This window comes from Pogonomyrmex barbatus, unplaced genomic scaffold (assembly GCF_055798465.1).
Source record: "Pogonomyrmex barbatus isolate J1 unplaced genomic scaffold, ASM5579846v1 scaffold1, whole genome shotgun sequence".
Taxonomy (NCBI): Eukaryota; Metazoa; Arthropoda; class Insecta; order Hymenoptera; family Formicidae; genus Pogonomyrmex; species Pogonomyrmex barbatus.
Genome location: NW_028297098.1, coordinates 21,380,618 through 21,401,267, shown reverse-complemented (window position 1 = coordinate 21,401,267; position 20,650 = coordinate 21,380,618). Strand labels below are relative to the sequence as shown.

Genomic DNA, 20,650 nt, shown 5'->3' with positions numbered 1-20,650 from the left:
AAGATACCTGCTATTTTCTAGAATCGTTTCTCCTCGCTCGATAATCTGGACCGATCGTCCTAGATCTTCTATTTTTTTTTTTTTTGCCACCGATATTGCGCGTTCCGAGCGCGTTCGCCGGATTATAACAATCGTCGTATACAATCATGTTCTACGTATTGAGAAGAATGAATTAAGATAAGCTCCGAATCGATCGCGACAGATTGCGATTACCTGAAGAGACGCGCCGGGGAATCGTCGTAGTGCGACTTTTTACGAGATACACCGGACGGACCATTCCTCCCTCCCTCCCTCCTACCCCTTCCTTCTTTTCTCTACACGACTCTGCAAATAGAATCCTCTTCTTTTATTTTTATTATCCTTTATTATTTATTATGTTATTTTACTCGATATATCATTACTCGCTATCGTTTATTATCCTTGCTACTATACTTGCTTTAACTATAGAAACGAGAAGAATGTGGTACGAGCTGCCACAACTACGGTATGTATGTGTATCTATATCTGTGTGTGTGCGTTTTGTGTGTGTATGCGTGTGTGTCTATTTTATGTCTGACTACCTACGTATGTACACACACACACACAGAATGTTAATCGAGGACAATGTCCTCCGGTGTGATCCGGGCCGCGCCTCCCCCTTCCCTATTATCATTCGCTTCGATAAAAGTTTCCGAAACCGGGCAAATATAATTATCACTCTGTTTTCTCGCTTGCTCTTTTTCTCACACACACACACACACACACACACACACACACACACACACACACACACACACACACACACACACACACACACACACACACACACACACGCACACACACTCTCTCTCTCTCTCTCTCTCTCTCTCTCTCTCTCTCTCTCGTTCTCTCCCTCCCTTATTCTCTTTTTTACGGTGTATATCCAAAAATCTTTAGAAATTCTGTCTTGCCGTATATATAGATACAAATATCGCGAGGAGAGATTATCGTAGCGAATATTACAAAATTCTCAGTTTTCTCCCCCTTTTCTCTTTTTCTCTCTCCCTTTCTCTTTCTCGTATCGCAAAACGGGAAAGAAACGATCACAAGCGATTTAGCAATTCTCGAAAGTGATTTAAAAGATTGTGCTGGCTCACAAGAAGGAGCTGGACGAAATTTCATCAGGAATCACATAGTTTATCGTGTTTTCCTTCAACGCGCTCACTGTGCGAGGAAAAAGGCTTTCTGCTGCTTGCAAAATGGAAAAATAGTTGTATCTTTTTCTCTCTTTCGCGCGCGCACGCTTTCTTCCTTTCTCTCATCTCACATTTTCACCCTCAGCCGCGTCTCATCTCCGCTTTCAGAACAGCTACAACTTTTTTTCTAGATTTTTCTTGCGTTTTTTTCCTTTTCTTTCTTGTTTTTTTTTTTTCGCTTAAGATCGAGAGTCACCCTGTGAGTACACGCACGAAGGGTCGCAGAAGTTTTACCCTGTGTGCAGATGCAAATGCCCAAGAGATATAATCTGGGTACGCTTTTTTTAATTGCTAAGTATCGTCCGCTGATTAAATATAATTGACTTTACTTAACATGTGTGAAGATGGCAAGGATCGTAAAATATATCTCGTTATTATGCGTTACACGTTTGTTTTCGGGATAACACGTACGCGACATGTGCAACGAATTTGCGAAATGGCAGGGCAGAAAGGTATAGCTAGGTTTACACTGAATATCGAAATGTCATTCTGAAAAAGAGAGGAAATTGGCAAATCGAAAACAGGCTAGATGGAAATTTTCATTCCAGCAAAATTGTTCTAGGAAAAACAATTTTGGTTATTTAAAAATAGTATGTTATGTGAGATATTAGATAAGTATAATTTTTTTCTTTAAGAAAGAAAGATTTTAATAAACAAAGATTTTGAATTTATTAGTTAAAATTTTTTCCAAATCCAAATCCAAATTAAAAAAATACAATTAAATTATTTTTTATTTTAGATTAACATTTCTTTTTTAAAACACTGTTAAGATCTCGCATTTATTTTAATCTTAATTTCATTATTTTCAATGAAATGTTATTGCAAAATATGATAATCTGTAGATTATTATATTTTTTGATAATAAATTATGTACGAGTAAAAAAATAGCGCGTCAGAAGAATGTCAAAGGCATTCTAATGTTTTTTTTTAGCTTCATATATATATATATATATATATACATATAAATATATATAAATATATATAAATATATATAATATAAATATATATATATATATAAATATATATATATATATATATATATATATATATATATAATGAAGCTCGTTTTCATAATATCCATATGGGACATACATAGTGTCAATGTGCGAAAAAAATGCGTTGAGAGTAAGGAATATTCGTCGCGGATCTACAGCGCGACGATAACTAGCTGAATTTGTAAAGATTTTTGGCGCATTACTTTCCGCTTCCGTACACACGTAAAATCGAGACCGCTTATTTATGGCTCATACTTGATAACTTTAACCGTGTGTGTGCGATACAATTACGTGTAATTAGCAGTATCATCATTAGACTTTTATTATAATTAGTGTTACAAAAGCTTGATTATATTTGGATCGGACTGTAGCAATATATTCACATAACTATCGTCGTGGAAAATAAAAATTTAACGTTTACATTATACAATTATTCTTCATCATCATTCATTGATTCACTATTTATTTGTAGGTTCTCCTCGTTCATCATTTCACGTAATAAATACAATTATTTCATATAGTTATCAGCATCGTCAGCTCTCCCAACCCAGTTCACCCTCGCCCATTATTATGATACTATTTCATGATATTCTAACCAAAAAATGTTTCCTCCTTTATATCATAGTCCCCTATATATAGTACGAATCACACGATCTATTAAAAAGAATAAAAAATCAATAAACAATTCGGCAAAGAGTCACATCTTCGCGAAACAAACTAAGCGAAAATCATTCTTTTTCGCCGCTTCCTATGCGCGATCAATTGTAGTTTTATTCCGTTGATTATTGCATCGATTTAACATCGAATTTCCTCGGTTAAGTTGTCGATTGCAAAATACTAAGCACCGTGAGTTCATCGCGCGACATGTCGCCAAATTGCACGAGAAAAGAGTAGTATCCTTTATCGTATTACTACTCGGCTAAGGGTATATAATCGGTACTCGCAGGACCGCAGTGTCCCTGACGCCATTATGCGGAGATCGATCGTTGTGACATTGCACTATCTTACTCTTTTCCTTCTCTCTCTCTCTCTCTCTCTCTCTCTCTCTCTCTCTCTCTCTCTCTCTGTCGGTTCGGTAAAATTAATTAATGTTCGCCAATTGCTCTTACAACTACAAAACTACGAATATGAAGTATCATGAATCGCGTATCTACTGGCACTGATAACGATCGAGACGAAAGCACACAGAGCGGAGATGCGAAGTATCCGAACGAAAAGTACACGCTTACAAAAAAAAAATTAGTATCGCGCGAGATCGTGCGGACACTCTCGTTCACACACAGTACTAATTCACAATAATCAATTATTATGTACAAAAATTCTATACCGTCGATCGCATCCTTTCCCCTAGCGATCGGTTTCGAGACTCGGCGTGTAACGCGTCATTTCTTCTATTCCCCTCACGTCTCACACGCTTCATTGTATTGCGCGGCATGCATATGTTGTACGGAGCCACATGAATTAAATATTAACAAATATACCTAACTTATATTTTCCTCTCGCGACTTCCAGCGACTTAATAAAACGAAATTCTAAGCTTCGTTTTGATGATCGCCCACTACACCCGCGACACGACGATCGAGCGACTGTAAGCTCTGTGATAAATTTTTCCTTACTCTCTTTATATGGTATCTCTGTACCTCGTATTTCGAAAAGGTATAAGACGTAGTCACGTTAAAGTTATAAGTTATAGTGATTCAGAATAATGTGTTCCCGTGTGTGCTTAACAATGGTACAAAAAATATATAGTATACGTTGTTCGCGCGCAAACGATAAATGCGCTCGATCGGCCCTTCTGGAAGTTGTAACGGGCGATCAATCCATCACTTAATCTTCCGGAAGTTAAAGGAACGATCATCCAGTCTCCAATGATTGTAAAACCTTAAAACTATCACGGGAACGATATTTGTAAGTCGTTTCTCTTTCGCGTCAATTTTTATTGCTATGAAATGCACGACAAACACCGTCCAAGATTGTGAGACAATCAAAAAGTTCGACATGACATTCGCTTTCAGATTCGCAGAGCGAATAAACTCCAAAAGGAAAGTTAAATAGACGCAGCAAGGAACCGAGATAGAAATACCGTACCATGAAACAAGAACTTGAGGGTTTCCGGAGAAGGCGTTCGGAGAGCTCGCGTCAATCGAAGAAACGAATAAACTGAAGGGAGGAGAGAAGAGGCTCGTTCAACAACAGACTGGCAGTAGTTGAGGAGACGATAATGCGCAATGCGAGAATTTCTTCTTCATCCGGGCAGTTTTATCTTTTCTGATCCTCTTTTCCACGAGCTTGTCCTCCAAACCCTGGAGATCTCCCGTAATCCTTTCCAACCGACCTCCATTGCTCTGGCAAAACGCAAAGAAAGCGACGAAGATCTTGAATGTTCGATGGTATCTCTCAAAAGTGTTGTATGGCGGCCGCGAGTCTGATCTCCCGCAGGAGCGTTTATCCAGGTCATCCAGATCGTTCCAGGAGAGAGAAGATTGAGCGAGGAAATTATTAACTGATCATCTTCGAGACTAGTTTCGTCACTTGATCACACATACTGCCAAAAGACTATGATTTGTCCCCCCGCGACACTCGATAGAGTAAGCTTCTCCCTTTGCCATGTTTTTCCCACTCGCGTTTCTTGCCTTCCCGAAGGAGAGGGAGATAGGTTTGTGGACGTCGATTTATCTTCTTTCTTTTCTTTCTTCCTTTCTTTCCACCCCTTTCTTTTTCTGGTTTTCCTTTCCTCTCTCGTTATAACGTTCCGGCACTGTCTAGACAGTAGGTCAGACTGTCCGGATGCTTTCTTGACGAGAAGAGGTTCGTGGATGGGTTACTGCTTCGCGGTATCTACCGGCTCCCGGCGCTCTCTGACGATTGAGCGACCGCCGCAGAATTGTGACTTGTCTCGTACTCCATCACTTCCTGATAGATCAACTCCTTCCACTGATCTACTGTATGTTCCCTCTCGTCCACGCTATGATCATACGGACCTGGTGCGGGCTGCAAGACAAATTAAAATTTTTTTGTAGATTATCGTAGATAAGGAAGATTAACAATTAATTCTTATGTTATATGACAATTTTGTTAAAACAAACAGAAGAAGGGGATAAAGAGGGGGGGGGGGGAAAGAGATATAAATATTTTGTTAGAAAGGACTGGGAAATTTTTTCGTCACGTTAAAAGTAACTGTTTCATGACAATCTGTTATTAGTTTTATTAAAAAGTTTTATGATTATTATTTTAAGAAATTACATATATTTTATAAATAATATATTTTCTGGAAGGAGATCTTAATGCACTTTCTTGAATTAAATTACTAAATCAAGCCAGATGACACGATTGGAAATTCATGTCCATTCACGCGATCAATCGATAGAGCCTACTTACAGCATTGACTTCCCCCTCGTCGTACCAGACATTTATGTAATTGTGTAGCAACGCCTCGTCCACGGAAATGCGTCGCTCCGGGTCGATCACGAGCATGCGCGACAATAGATCCCTAGCTTGGCTCGCTGGAAGAGGAAGTAAAAACTATGAAAGGAAGAATCGAGGGGGTGGTAAGGCAAAGCAAGGCGGTGACGAGAATGCGGATAATCTCATCATCTGTACGTCGGAACGCGCGCGTTCCGCGATCAATCTCCCGATGCGGGCGTCGACTTGCTGACCTACTCACCTTTTAATCTATTGTGCTCCGAGGAATCCGAGGGGAATAGGACATCCGGAAATAGCCTCTCAAAGGGATAACCTGGATATCGCGGCCTGTTCTCCACGTAATTTCTGACGGTCGGCTGCAGTCGTTGCATGAACTCCTGCGCCGGTGTGCCAAGTTGCTCTGCAAATAAGAGTAACTATTTTATTTCTGTAATAATTTCTGTTATTTTATTTCTGTAATAATTTTTGTAATAAAATGTAGCAAGTCTGCGAAATAATCGCGATTATTTCTTTTGCGATAAAAAAAAAACGTTTAGAAAACTATAAAGCAATATTGTGATAATTTCATAGTAAAAATTATTAAGGATTCCATGTAAAGAAATCATGATCATAATAAAAATAATAAAATGCATTATAAAATCTGTAAAATAACTCTAATTACCCTTGTAAAATTAAAAATATCAGATAATTGATTTGATAATTATAATTACTCTTACACAATTAAACATATTAAATAATGATAAATATAAAATATTGTTAATATTTCTAGATTATAATAAAATCATTCACTATTTTATATTTAATTTGAAGACAATTACACAATGAATTATAATAGCAACGTCTGTAAAATTGTATTTTATTCCACATTTAAGTCTATTCTCTGCAACATTAAATCTTTCATTTTATTTCATAAAATTTTACTTTACAAAATCGGGTTGATATCAAACCATTAATTAATAATTCTATCCTGTCGTCGGTAAAAAGTATCTTACCGATTATTTTGTTCCATTGATCAATGTGGTCCGTGCCTGGGAACAAAACACCACCGCGTATCATCTCACCCATGATGCAGCCTACCGACCAGATATCCACATTCTCCTTGTATCCCATACCCAGAATCACCTGACAAAGAGACAGACGTTCCGAGTGAGGAAAAGAAATCTAATCAAAAGTAAGCTGCGTGAAAAATTATAAAAGAATACTAAAATCTAACTCACCTCTGGCGCCCGATAATACCGTGTGACGACATAAGGTGTCATCATAAATGTGGTACCGGCGGTCCTCGCCAAGCCGAAGTCGAGAATCTTCAGTGTGCAATCAGATTTCACAACAATGTTGCTTGGCTTTAGATCCTATGCAAAGCCGAATTTTACAGATTTATCTCATAACTAGAGAATTCATCATAAGGAAAAAGATTAAAGTGTCAAAAATTAAAATCTAAACAATTTGAGCAATAACTGATAATAATCAGAAAGCGTACATACAGCCAGTTAATCGCGTTGACACGCCATTTCGGCTGTGTGCATTTTAATTTCTGACATCATCAATTACGCGGCATCATTTCCGCAATCGTTGTGTCGCGTTCTCATTTTTAACGAGCATTTTTAATGAGCACTATGCTGATTTAGCTATTCTATTATAACGCGCGGCGCACCGGGAAATTAATCAGAATGTCTGCAATTATTTCTTTTGCCGGCGGGACAACAGCAACTCCGGAGATGCGGTATGCAGGTATGGCCGTCGCTAATGAATCTCGTTACGGTGGATTAAATGGCCCCGGTCGTTATGCAATTTTCATCGGGGCGCAACGCGCGAATAGCAAATGTTGTACGTACCCTATGGATAATGCCGGCCGAATGCAAGTGCTTGATGCCGCACAGCATCTGGTAGAGGAGATACGACATACGCTCGTGGTCCAGATCCATCTGGATCACCTGGCACAGATTTGCGTCCATCAGCTCCATCACCAGATACACATCTTGAAACTCATCCAGCGATCGTTGCGGCGTAAACGCATTCAGGAGACCGATTATCTGCAAGGCGACAGATAAATTGATGAGCCGATTTCGCCTCCGAAATCCTTGGACAGTGCCTGAATATGATAAATGACTACGAAAATGACTACTAAAATTCACTCTCTTCCTCTCAGATTATGCAGATCTTATGCTTGCCTCTTCCACGGAATTACGTTAAAGTTATTTTTGTTTTTGTTGTTGTTGTTGTTGTTGTTGTTGTATCCAACTCCTCAATTCTACTCTCAGTATTGAATTAAGAGAGAAATAGGATTAAAATAAATTTCGCTAAATGGAAACTATTAATTCAATTAGAACGCAAAATCTAATGTCTGAGATATTTAACTTTCAGTTGCTATTATAATCTCAACTTACAATTTAATTAAAGATATACTCTAAAAGAAGCAATTATTTTATGGCAAATTGCAATTACTAATGCGCGAAGAAAAATAATAGTTAGAAGCTACTCGTGATATGCTTCTCTTTGCTGCAACATCTTTTCATTTAGCCATGTAGTGAATGTCTTTTTCCTGTGCGAACTTAATTAACTCATACTTAATTTAATTGAAAAGAGTAACAATGGTAGAATTTTTCACATTTTCTTATATAACCATATAATAACAAAAAAACATAATTCTTGTAAAACGAGTAATTATGCATGTCAAAATGTAACACGTGCGTGACCAAAGTACATGAGTGATCACGCACCGAAAACGATCGCGGTCAAAACAAGATTGCAAGAAGGAACTTACGTTTTTATGATTGACCAGCTTCATAAGCTTGAACTCTCTGTAGGCCCTCTTCGCGTGCGTCACGTTTTGAAAAGGTCTAGACAGCTTCTTAATCGCCACATTTTGCGCAGTGACGGTATCGTATGCCGCGCTACAACAGAGATGGAGAAGGAGTTCAAGCTCGATCGATTCGTATGCGCCTCAATCTCGCGCAAATCAATCTAAATATCAATCAAAATAAAATAAATGACCAACCGGTTGAATACTCAATCGATTAAAAATTTGTATTATAAATTTACTTAAGAATCTCTCACTTTAATACGTCAACGATGCGTTTATATAAGCATCAAGGAAACTTCTGATAAAAAAAGAAAGCTATCGATTCAATAAAGCCATATTGAAACACAGAGCACACATATTTTATCGGGGGGAAAAAGTTCTCGGTACAAATATACGAAAATAATACCTTTGCAGAAGTTTAATTCGAGAAAAGAAATTGCAAAGAATATTAGCTACTAAAATATGAGGAGACTCTATTGTGGAATGCAAAGGTGGCACAGGGATAAGCCACGAAATTTTCAGTAGTGGCTGTTGGCAAATTTAATACACTTAGATGTGATATAAAAACGCTGTCTTTGACATTTAAAATGAGGCTGCATTACGGTCAGTGGAAGAGACAGAAAAATAGACACGCTCGCAGCGTATGATCCATCATACGAGCCACGGATTTTACTCACCAGACGATACCCTGAGCGCCGACGCCACGCGGTACGACGTCGACGTATCTCTCGGGTATGCAAAGCTCGGTGTCGCCGAAAACGTGACAACGATAGCCGCTCCGAACGTTGCTTGATTCCGTCGTATTCGTCGCCATCGCATTACCTCTTTTTAAAGGCTCTTTGACTCTCTCTTTCTCACTCTCTCTCTCTCTCTCTTTCTCTCTTTCTTTCTTTTTCTCTGTCTCTCACTAGCTCTCAGACTCGTGGCGGCTCTCGTGTCTTAACTTAGGTAGTGTATATCACGGCTCTAGCTACCAAACCAAGGACACAAGGACTACAGGACACAGGAAACGAAAACGATCAAGCCGATCAAGCGGTGACAGAGAAAATTTATCGTCGCCGGCTTCCGGCGACATTCGCGGCCGAAAGCTCGTTTTCAACAATTACATGGCGTTAAAAATGTGTGTTCACCGGCCCGTAAATGGAACTAATTTATTGTCATCAATATCATCAATTTATTAAATCAGAAAAGAAAGTACGTCCAGACATTTAACGGTTATTAATTTAAACAATTAGCAGTTAAAAGTTATTAAACAAAACTATTAAACAATTAAAATTTATATAATTATTCCGTTTCAACTTCTGTTTCAAAAACATTGTGTTTTTAATTGAGATGAAAAGCTCTTTTTACTTTTTTAAATCCATTTACCGCAGAATAAGTACATTAAAATGCACCTGCGATGGCAAATTTCATTTATTGCGGAAATGCAAATATATATATATGTTGAAAGATATTAAATTATATTTTACATCTCGCGTTGCAAAACGCGTTTCGCGGAATGTAATTTTTCTCCGTCGACCGCTGCAACAACGTCACCGACAGCAGTCTCAAAGGACAAACGAGCGTGATGTATAACTCTTGGAACGAGCTCGAGTTAGGCCCGCCGTTCCATCTGGCAATCCTTCAAAGATCTCTTTTCTTCCCTGTTTCTCTCTCTCGGTTTTCCTTTGAGAATAATGTCGCGCGAGTTCATGCTTGATTGTCGGAACCATCCATATAATTAAATTCATTTTGCTTCGACATGCAACGTATTCTTGCGAGATTTCATCGTAGAGTATATTTTACACCAATGTTAGTCACATTGATGATTCAAGAATGTGGATTTGGATGGATCCAAAAATCATGCAAGGACAAGCAAATTGACGAAATAAAAAAAAAGTAAAGATATAAAATAAAATTAAAATCGCTAATAGAATTGCTGCAATGCAGCTGAAAAGTTCTGCATCACACTACTATTTTTTCTATAAATTATATTTTATACATATAATATAAAATATAATTCACAGAATATTATATGCATATATGCATATATATATATATAAATCAGAAAAAAATTAAATGTGCCAAAGAACTAAGCAAATTGAAATAGATGTGAATGTCGATCCACGAATGCTTTTTATATATCAAATACAAGAAACCCTAGCTTTCTGTGAAATTATTAAGTTTAATAAATTTATTATGATTAAAAGCAGCAATGGATGTCAGACCATTCAAAAATTTACCAATTCTTTCCAGACAATATTCTACGATAGTTTGCAAGTCTAATCTTAAATCATAAAAATTGATTTTACTAGCTAAAAATATATTGCAATCGTGGCTCGTTAAGCGAACGTGATTTGCGAACGGGTTCAATCATCAATCAGTTCAAACCGGAAAGATAACGAGCGGTAAAAAAGATTCTGCTAGAAAGCACACGAAAGGCATGCGGATCTTTTATCGAATAATCGTAAATATAGATGATTCTTCATGGATGACAAAGCATTATCTTCGTCCTACCTTTCGAAATGTCGCTTTTGCCACCGAGACCTCGTGAGAAAACTCTCGCAGTTTCGACGGCCGGCTAAACGTGATCAAACAAGCTGAGGAATTCTCGCTCCTTGAATATTTCTATATGTCTTGATATGTCTTGAAGTTTTAGAATAATAATAAAAGCCACCAGGTATATATATATATATATATATATATATATATATATATATATTCGTAAGATTTTCAAAGAATCATTAACTTTCTCTCTCCGAAAAACTCTGTTCAAACTTCAAAGCGAGACAACATATATCTGAACTTTTTACAGTAAGTTTCCGTGATACGAATTGTGACATTTCAGCAAGTCACAAGTAGCGAGAATTGCAACGCTATAAATTCGAGACGATCTCTTCTTAAAACCACGATAATAAAAAAAAAGTAAGGTTCTAAAAAGAAACGGGTCGATACCAATAGCAGTGACCTACTTTTTTGAAGAAACTGAGGAAAATCATATCAAAGTTTGAAAGAAAACAGAATTTAATTTTTTTGTGTTTTTTTGATCGTTGTAAAGTAAATTATTAAAACTGATTATTCTAATGATTATTAAATATTTTTGAAATATAATTTCCATAAATATGCAATAATACATTTTACAAAAATAAAAAAGGTATGAAAATAAAGTAAAATAATATAAAAGAATGTGTAAACTACATTTTGGATTTTTCCGAAATAATTCCGGAATACATTCCTTCTCGATACGTAAAACTTTCGGAATGTATTTAATTTCCGAAAAATGCTGCCAATTCGAAATACTTTTCAGTGGTATTTTACAACATCATCTCGATCCTAGAGATATCAAGATATCTTTAACTGCGAACGAATATTTTAACAAATATTTTTATCTTTATAAAATCTTCACTGTAAAATTCTTCTCAACCATGAATATTATATTTAATCTCTACCTAATTACAATATACTCCTTTTTTCACGGATAAATGAAATTTTTAATACGTGTTAGCAAACATTTTCTCCGATATTCCTGATAACGCTAGGTCGCAGTGGATAGTATCCGGCCATCGTTAGCCGATTTCCTTGTGCATCCTGACCTACCTTCCGTGCACACGAAATCAACCACCCTTTTCAAGAGCTCCTCGAGAGGCGAGACTAAACGAGAAGGCGCCTCGCATGTTTCCCGTAATGGACCGCACGCTACGGTAGAATTTTTATTATCGAAAACCGATATCCGCATTCCCTTCGACCGTTCGATCGTCCGTTCGTTCGTTCGTTCGTTCGTTCGAACTTACCTGCATGCCATGTCTATCATGTATTGTTCGAGATTGCGCTTTCTCGGATAATGCAGTATTTCAGTTTCTACCGGACGTTGAAAGGGGAGACACGTGCGATGCGCTGAGAAAAATGATCCGGGGAACGATCACCGTGATGGATCCGTACGATCGATAACGTTCGTCCTGAATATCAACAATCCGCGAGTTTAAAATACAAATCGACCATCGCACCGATACCAGTGATCGTCACCAGTCGAAGCAAGAGCGGAGAATGAGAATAATGGCCATTTGCGAAATCATTAGATTTAATAGAAAAGCATTAAAAAGTATAATAATCTATAATAATTAGGTTTCTTTGCTTCAAGAAAATTATTATATTAAAGTTGAAAAACACAGTTGAGAAACAAAGTTGAGAAATTTATAAAATTTTCTGAAATCCTTCAAAAAAAAGAATAAATTGTAGAGAAAAACTTTGATTTTAACTTCATGTTCTAATTCTACTTTGGAGATATTAAAAAATGGAAATTAAATTAATATTAATAATATTGTTATAATAATATTATTATCATAAGAAACAATCATATTTAAATTCAATTCCAGGAATTGAATTGATCCGATATTAAAACTCGAATATAAAACAGAAAAAGATAGAAAATATTCTATATTACATCAATTTTTTAAATTTTAATTTTAAATTCTTAAAACAATTTTCTTCTTTTATACATTTATATATATATAAATAATATATTGTATATATTGTATATAATATATTGTATATAATATATGTATATTGTATGTATTATATATTGTATATATTATATTACATATTATATATTATACATTTATATTCCCTTTCTATTCTTTATTCATCTATTTTTATTACAATCTTCAATGCAATTTGTGCTGTTAGCATTGTAATATATCAAAGATGAAGAGGATCATCTATTCAGTGCTCGGATATTCACGAGGAAAAGAACGTCATCGATTTAATTCGCCTCGTCTGAAAATCGAATATCGATGGCAGGCACGAAGAACCGTCGTGAAATTGTCGTCGAGGACGATTTTTTCCGACGTCACGTTGCCGGCTTACAAGAAAGGGGCGTGCTACTGTGCTTTTCGTCATCGCTCTTCGTCGGTCGGAAACCCGCGTAATTCTCGCGAAAATCCCGACATTCCCTCTCGAATCGAATTGCCCGATTTACCTCCCCGCTCGTCCGCGCGGCGAATGGTATCTCTCGTTTCTCTCTCATCGATCTCGGCCGATCCCCGAGCGTGGATAAGAGAAATCGTAGTTAACCCTCTTCTTCCCCCTCGAGATATATGTTGACGTAGCGATACAACGTACGCCCGACTTCGGATCCACCTTGGAACTTTTACGTCTGATGGATGCGAGTATTGTTATCGGTTGTATACATAGCTCGAGCGAAGGTGGATGACGTTATTTTATCCACGAGAGAAGACGAATATATATTGTGGGAATAAGATTGCATCAAAGGAACATAAACATCGTGCGCGATGAATAAAATTTCTCATACCGCTGGATATTCGATATTGAGATATTGTAAACTACATCCACTTAATCTTTTCGAGTTTCCTGCAGCTATTCTAGCCATTTCCTCATTCTCAGCTCGAGCGAGTTCGTTAAAATCGTATCGCTGAGACTTCGAGGGGAAAATTCACCGCGACTCGCACGTGTCCCTTCTTAATTCCGATAGTACCGGGGGAAGATGGCAAGAAAAAACCGTCAAACGGGGATGCCGGGGATGCTCACTCACCAGACTATCCCCTGCGCGCCCGATCCGATAGGCTTGAGATTTTGGTAGCGCTTCAGGATGGTGAACTTGGTGTCCCCGACCTCGACCGTGTAAAACATGGCGGATAGCCGGGTTGTCATGTCAGGCCCCAGGTAAGGCATGCGCCTCGGTGTTCGTCTCTCCTGCTGCTGCTGCACCTGCGCCGCCGCCTGCACCTGCACACCGTCCACCCCGCTGGAGCACTCCTGGTGCGCTCGACGGGGACTTACGCTCTTAGCCACTTTGGACGCGAGATTTTCAGTGCACCCACGGAATAGTTGCGGTGACAATGCAGGTGGGTGTTCCCGTTGTGCCGCGCTGCACCTGCGAGTGCCAGGTCAGACCGCTCCTGCGGCAGGTCGCGCCTCAGCACGTTGCTGCCCGATGAGTCCCTATGATACGTGCCTCCGAATTGTCTGCAATAAAAGGATCGAGCAAAAATTCGTATAAATTTGTCCGTATAAATTTTCAACTGCCCACATTATTACATTAATATTTATCGCGGTTAAAAGCGATATGAATTTTCAAAATGTCATAATTTGCCACAATTAAATGTCAAAATGTCATATTGTCGTAATTTTGACCGACCAAAATAGAATTTATTTATTCTGATTTTGTAATAACTTTGGCAATAATAATAAAACAGAGTTTCGTTATCAAGAAATTGTAAAATCTAAAAGGAAAAAAAGAGGAAGAGAAGAACTTCTAAAAAGTGTGACATTTCATGTGAGACTTTTCATGCAACAATCTAAAAATAATTTCGCTCAAGGACGTGGTAGGAAAAATGCACGCAACATATAACGTGATATTTGTAGCGATATAATCGAAATTGTATCATTTGTGCGAACTCAGTCAACGTCGTTTACGCGTACTTGTGCATGACTATGCATATATAAAAAAGCATTAATCAATGTCAAAGAAAAGTAACGTAAAAGTCAAAGGTCTCAATAAAGTAAATTCGATATATCTATCGCCGATCAAAAGCAAATTATCCTGAAAAAAAAAGTGCCAGGTTTCAATATAAATCAAATTAGTATTAAGATTTAAGTAGAATGGAACATCGGATGCATTCAAATTGAACATCATTCAAATTGAACATTGAGAATAATCCACGCTGTTTCAATAACGCTCAATATATTCAAATACATTCCGTTAGAAACCATTCGAACGTTTTCATAGTTCATGTATAAAGTCAATCTTGAGCTCACTCCCTAGATTAAGCCTTAACCCAACCAGAATCTACCTAAAATTCAGCCAGAATTCAACCCGAATCTAAAATTGGATTTAACTTAAACTAATTTTACATTAGAGCCAGAAGGAGGAAATCTGTCCGATTTATCCTCTATGTAAATATTTTATGTTTTTCTTTTGAATTGCAGTTTTGTAATCAGCGTCTTTTAGAAAAATATTCAAGTAGAAAAGATTTCTATCACTTTACATAATTTTTATCTTAAGGGAGTAAATATACCGATATTAAAAAAGTACATTTATATGCGTTTATTCCAATTCATCAAATTCTGTACTTAATATTTATATGTTGCTATTAATAATCGTCACGTATTATCAATCATGATAATAAGATGTAATTTATTCGACAAGAATTTATTCTCGTTCATTGAAGATAATTTATGTAACATCTGTACAAAGAATTTGCGCATTGTTCGCGAATATTTTTTACTTAAAATTTGAACCTCGTTTATCATGTCAGCGACACGAGTAAGGAAAGAAACAAAAGTATCTGTTATCTCTTTCAAATTCGAAAGTCATGCGGTCATCTATTATCTTCTTTCCGTTCTTGATTAAAAGTACAGGGAGAAGAACTTTTGGGAAAGTGTATTAATAGAAATTACATGAAAAACAACAAAACACAAAATTTTTGCAATCGCACAAATGAAATCATTTCTTATCTCAATCTATATTTTTTTTAGATGGATAAAAGGAATAAGATAAAAAAAAACAATTATCAAGATAGCCACTTTAATTAATTTTATAAAATTATTATTTCTATACCAAGTAAAGATAAAGAATTCTAAAAATTAAAATTAGACAAAAAAGCAAGATTCAGTAACTTGAGATACTAGAATTGGAACAAGAGAAATCTCGAATGCAAGGACTGAGCAAGAACTAGACTAGGGCACTTGAGCGGAGACAGAGTGTCAAAGAGAAAATTCCTGTATTCATAAGTTCTAAATTCATAAGTAAAGGAGAGCAGGACAAGCGAAGACGCTTTTCATCAGTTTGCAGAGACTAGCCATTCCATCAGCGAAAACCACGGCGAAAAGCAGATGAAGAGAGACGTGAATTCGAGGAATCCCATCAACGAGCGTAGCAGCAACAGCAACAGCAGCTGTATAAATCGTTAGAGATAACAGTGTCTGTCACTGAGACACCAAATAGGAAAAGAGGGTGGCTATCTACTCCGCGACATCTGACTCCGAGTGATCTGGGTCGTCTTGCCATTCTCTATACATCGTTGTCAAAGACTACAATCGTAGGAAAGTCAGCATCGAGACAACGTCGGTCATTATGTCGTTCTTCGATCGATCCCCTGCGCGAATAAGCAATCGAGTCTTCGAGCTTTATGTGTAACGCGACTAACCCAATTGCAGCTCGATCCAGTGTTAGGTGTAATAAGAATGTCGGCCCTGTCAATTGTGAGATATCGATCGGTATAGAAAGAGAGAAAAATAAAAAGAAAAAGAAAGAGAGAGAGAGAGAGAGAGAGAGAGAGAGAGAGAGAGAGAGAGAGAGAGAGAGAGAGAGAGAGAGAGAGAGAGAGAGAGAGTTAACAGAAATGTACGCGTGCATGGTTCATTATAACATAGTACATGGAAAATCAATTAAGCGCTTGTTAAAAAAAAAAGCTTGGTATTGTGAGGTCTATTAATCATCAATTGTGTGACAGGAAAGTCCTCCGAGTCCCTATATATCCGTATATACTTTATAAATTTGTAAATATTTTAATTCTCGTTTCGAAATATCACTATCTCTTCGATAATATTTTAATTATTTTAATAACTTTTAACTATTTAAATGCATATTCAATTTTTTTTTATTATTTACAATAAAATAATATAATACAATATAAAATAATGTAACATAGTGCAATAATTTTTGCAAAAAATTTTATGATTTTATAAAATATAAATTCTACAAATAGATTTTATAATTTTTAAAAGGTAAGATTATGTAACGTTATCGTGTTGCACGCAACTCGCTTCTATGACGTGACGTCTCAATCGCAGCGACGAATACTTTCGCGAGTGCCGATATCTCTTTTAGCATCTCGGGATTTCCCCGATTATTTATAGCAACTATTGCAGACGCAGACGCCGACATCGACGACGACAACGACAACGCAACGACAACGACAACGACAACGACGACGACGACGACGACGACGACGACGACGACGACGATGGCGACGACGCCGTCGCCGACGCCGCGGTTATGCTCTTCGTGGTTGTCTGTCTAGGCCAACCACCTTCCTCCACTGCTCGCCACCTGCTATCAATTGCGTAAACACGTCAATAAATGTAAATAAAGTAAATACAATACAATGTGAAGTCTCTAAAGATGTAATTTGTGAGAAAGTCATCGAAACGCTCAAATGAGCCAACGCTCAAAAGAGGAAGAAACGTTGGATCTAAAAGCAAAAATGCTTGATATTCAAAAGTTACAAGAATTTCGCGAGTCTTGATGAAAGCACTCGAGGTTCCCAAAGTTACACGCTGTCGACGACGATCAAAGTACAGCATCGGTATTATTTGATTAAGAGGAAAAGGTAATGAATTGCGAAACTTTCAGCATTTTACATCTTATCAATGTTTGATCTTCTTAACATATAAAGTTGTGTTGGAAGAGAGTGTGGATAAATGTTAAGTTCACTTTAGATTAAAGTTCACTTTTAAGATTGTTAGAGGTCAAGATTTAAGTGTTGAATTCAATCCCGAAGTGCTTTACAGCTACAAATCTAAATATGTATTAGTCAATTCTTGTGTTAGAGAAATAATAAAGAAAGAAATTTATATTACATTTTTTTATATAAAAAATACTAAATGTAGACACAGTATTTTTCTAATAAAAATATTATGTTAAAAATTTTTTACAACTTTTACAACTTTACAAATTTTTACAATTTTTTACAACTTCTCTCTCTCTCTCTCTCTCTCTCTCTCTCTCTCTTCTTTCTCGTATGGATAAGCTTATCATGTTTTGTATTTTTCTTCACGGCTATAAAATTGGATGGGAATCCAAAAAATTTAGCAAGTGGAAAACAACACATAGCCGAAAAAAAAGATATGGTGTTATTTTTGTTAGTTCTGAAAACCACTTGAAATTCTTTATGAAAACAACAATGAGTTCTCGCGGATAGAAATACAATGGAATTTTTACACACTTTTCAACTCGGTGCTATGTTGATGCTATGGTTGAAATAAAACTTTATAAACTGAATAAAAATATCGAATATACGGGGGATTTTATAAGGTTAGCAGTTGACAGTAAACTTTAATGAATACGATGTCAACTTTTTTCTCTAGATACATCATCAGATTAATAAAAACATAAACACTTTCCACTTTTTCAATTACTGCCTCTTAAAATATTACCAAAGCAAAATTCATTTAAAACTAGTTAAAAAATAAAATCTCTCAATCGCCTTTTTTAAAAAATTGATTTTTGACACGTGACTTATAACGTGAAAAATGTGAATGTTCCGTCTAAAAAAAGAAAAAAAATCGATCCGCATATTCGATAAAGATTCTACCATCAATTCGGTTGATCCACTAAGAGGAGAAAGACATCCTGTACGCGATGTGTGCTTCATTTTTCGTCTCGACGCCTTCGGATTCAAGTTAGGCATGTTCCGAGAGAAACTCACGCGACGGCTATTGTCGCACAACCATAATTCACCGGATAAGACGGATTTAAGAGAGTTCAGCTTCACGACGTCTCTTGTCGCCGGAGATGATTTAGCGCGGAAGACCGGATAGCTTCTCGTCTATCGCGCCCCTGATCTATCGCGTTTAGAATGTACGAGGATGTACATGTTCGTTCGAGCAAAATTTATGTTTCGATTTGGAGAATACTTCCTGGATATATTAGTATCCTGTCGTTGCCACCAGGGCTACGTTTGATAAATACGGCATAAAATGAGACTTTCCACGAGCCGGTGTGTTTCGAAATTTACGCGCAGCAAGGAACATTATTTCTAATACATATAACACTACCACTCTGAAACTTTTCAATATATTCAATATATTCAAAGTCCAATAAAATAGCGTGTAAAATATATCGTATAAAAATAAAATAAAATATGTAAAATATTATTGTGTAAAAAAAATGAAATGTATCTCGCGTGTTAAAATTTACGAAACTTCGCGCGCTCATATTTCCGACTCGATTCAATCCGAATCGCATTTCACTCTGCAAACAGACTACAAGCTGCCAGAGTGCAAAAGAGTGATTTGCAAGCGTTGTAAATATTTAAGCCGCACCGGCACGAAGTATTGGCAGATTCTTCATGGCGACGTACAGATTTGATCGGGGCGAGCGCATTTCGATCGAAATCTATTTCAGTTAAATATTTCGAGCGCGCGAGAGCGAGCGAGAGAACTGATGATGTCCGTCGGAACCGTCGCGCAAATACTAACTTAATACTAACGCGTACACACACACACACACACACACACACACACGCGCGCGCGCGCGCGCGCACGCGCGCGCACACACACACACTCACCATAAACAGGCGGCCATTGTGGGATGCGACGGCGAAACGCTGATACGTCCGTGCGAGACGGGTGCGGAAGCAGGGATCTGCAAGCAGACAGAACAGAGACGTCCCTCAGAGAGCGTGTCGGCAGGAATTTGCATGCATCCGCGGATGCGTTAATGTTGCACGCGCCCCCCGCCCCCCCCCCCGGTCGCCCCTACGCGAGCGATGCACCGAGCGCCCATCGATTTGCACGCGAGTGCCACTGTGCCACCGTGTAGCCCCTCGCTCGATACCGTTGCACCCCGTTGCACCGCTATGCAAATCAATGGCGCACGTGCGGTGGCACAAGTCGACGACACAAAAACTCATTCACCGGGGATCAAATGACTTTGGTATCGCGAAACAACTTTGTAATTCCGTTTCGTAAATCGATACGGGCCGCGATCGATTTCCTACAAAGCCCTCGATATGGTCTTTGTAAATTTATTATTATTATTATTATTATTATTATTATTATTATTATATTATCATTAGTGTATGGAGGTATGGATCGCTTGGATATTAATGAAGAAATATAAAATCTTTCCAATTACGACGAATGAAAGATTCAAAGTATCAATTTTCTATATTGATAAGAAAATTAAAATTTTTTTTGTTCTATCAGTTTTACGTCTTTTGTTTAAAATAGATAATGCGCAAGGAGAATATTGAATAATTCCGAATCAACGGATTGCTAATGATGCATACGCGAGATTGGTTTTACAAAAACATTCACCCGCGTTGAGCGCAATTCGCCGACTCAATTACAGCGCGAATAATAGGGATTAATTGCCGTTCTCGACAACTCGCTCGCTTTCTGTTTCGTAGAATATTTAACGAAATCCGTCGGGAAATGGCGTGCGAGTTCCTCCGCTACATAATTAAGTTAGGATCGATCGCCTGGGAAATCGT

The 20,650-nt window shown here is 37.4% G+C and overlaps 1 protein-coding gene across 3 annotated transcripts in view; it reads right to left on the bottom strand.

Moving 5' to 3' along the window:
- Positions 1-2,506: 2,506 nt before the first annotated feature.
- The window catches only part of bsk (mitogen-activated protein kinase dJNK), a 144,599-nt gene continuing 126,455 nt past the window's right edge, over positions 2,507-20,650 (bottom strand). For 2 of the 3 annotated variants that reach the window (XM_089085392.1, XM_089085393.1), the window contains 8 exons: positions 13,963-14,396; positions 8,397-8,526; positions 7,468-7,665; positions 6,850-6,984; positions 6,625-6,754; positions 5,874-6,032; positions 5,588-5,712; positions 2,507-5,200 (listed from right to left, as the gene is read on the bottom strand). In XM_089085392.1, the coding sequence (XP_088941518.1) occupies positions 5,048-5,200; positions 5,588-5,712; positions 5,874-6,032; positions 6,625-6,754; positions 6,850-6,984; positions 7,468-7,665; positions 8,397-8,526; positions 13,963-14,102 (1,170 nt within the window). In that variant the 5' untranslated portion in view covers positions 14,103-14,396 and the 3' untranslated portion in view covers positions 2,507-5,047. Of the gene's footprint in view, positions 5,201-5,587; positions 5,713-5,873; positions 6,033-6,624; positions 6,755-6,849; positions 6,985-7,467; positions 7,666-8,396; positions 8,527-9,112; positions 9,406-13,962; positions 14,397-20,650 lie in introns of those variants that run through there. The other variant, XM_011638163.2, reaches the window with a different exon arrangement.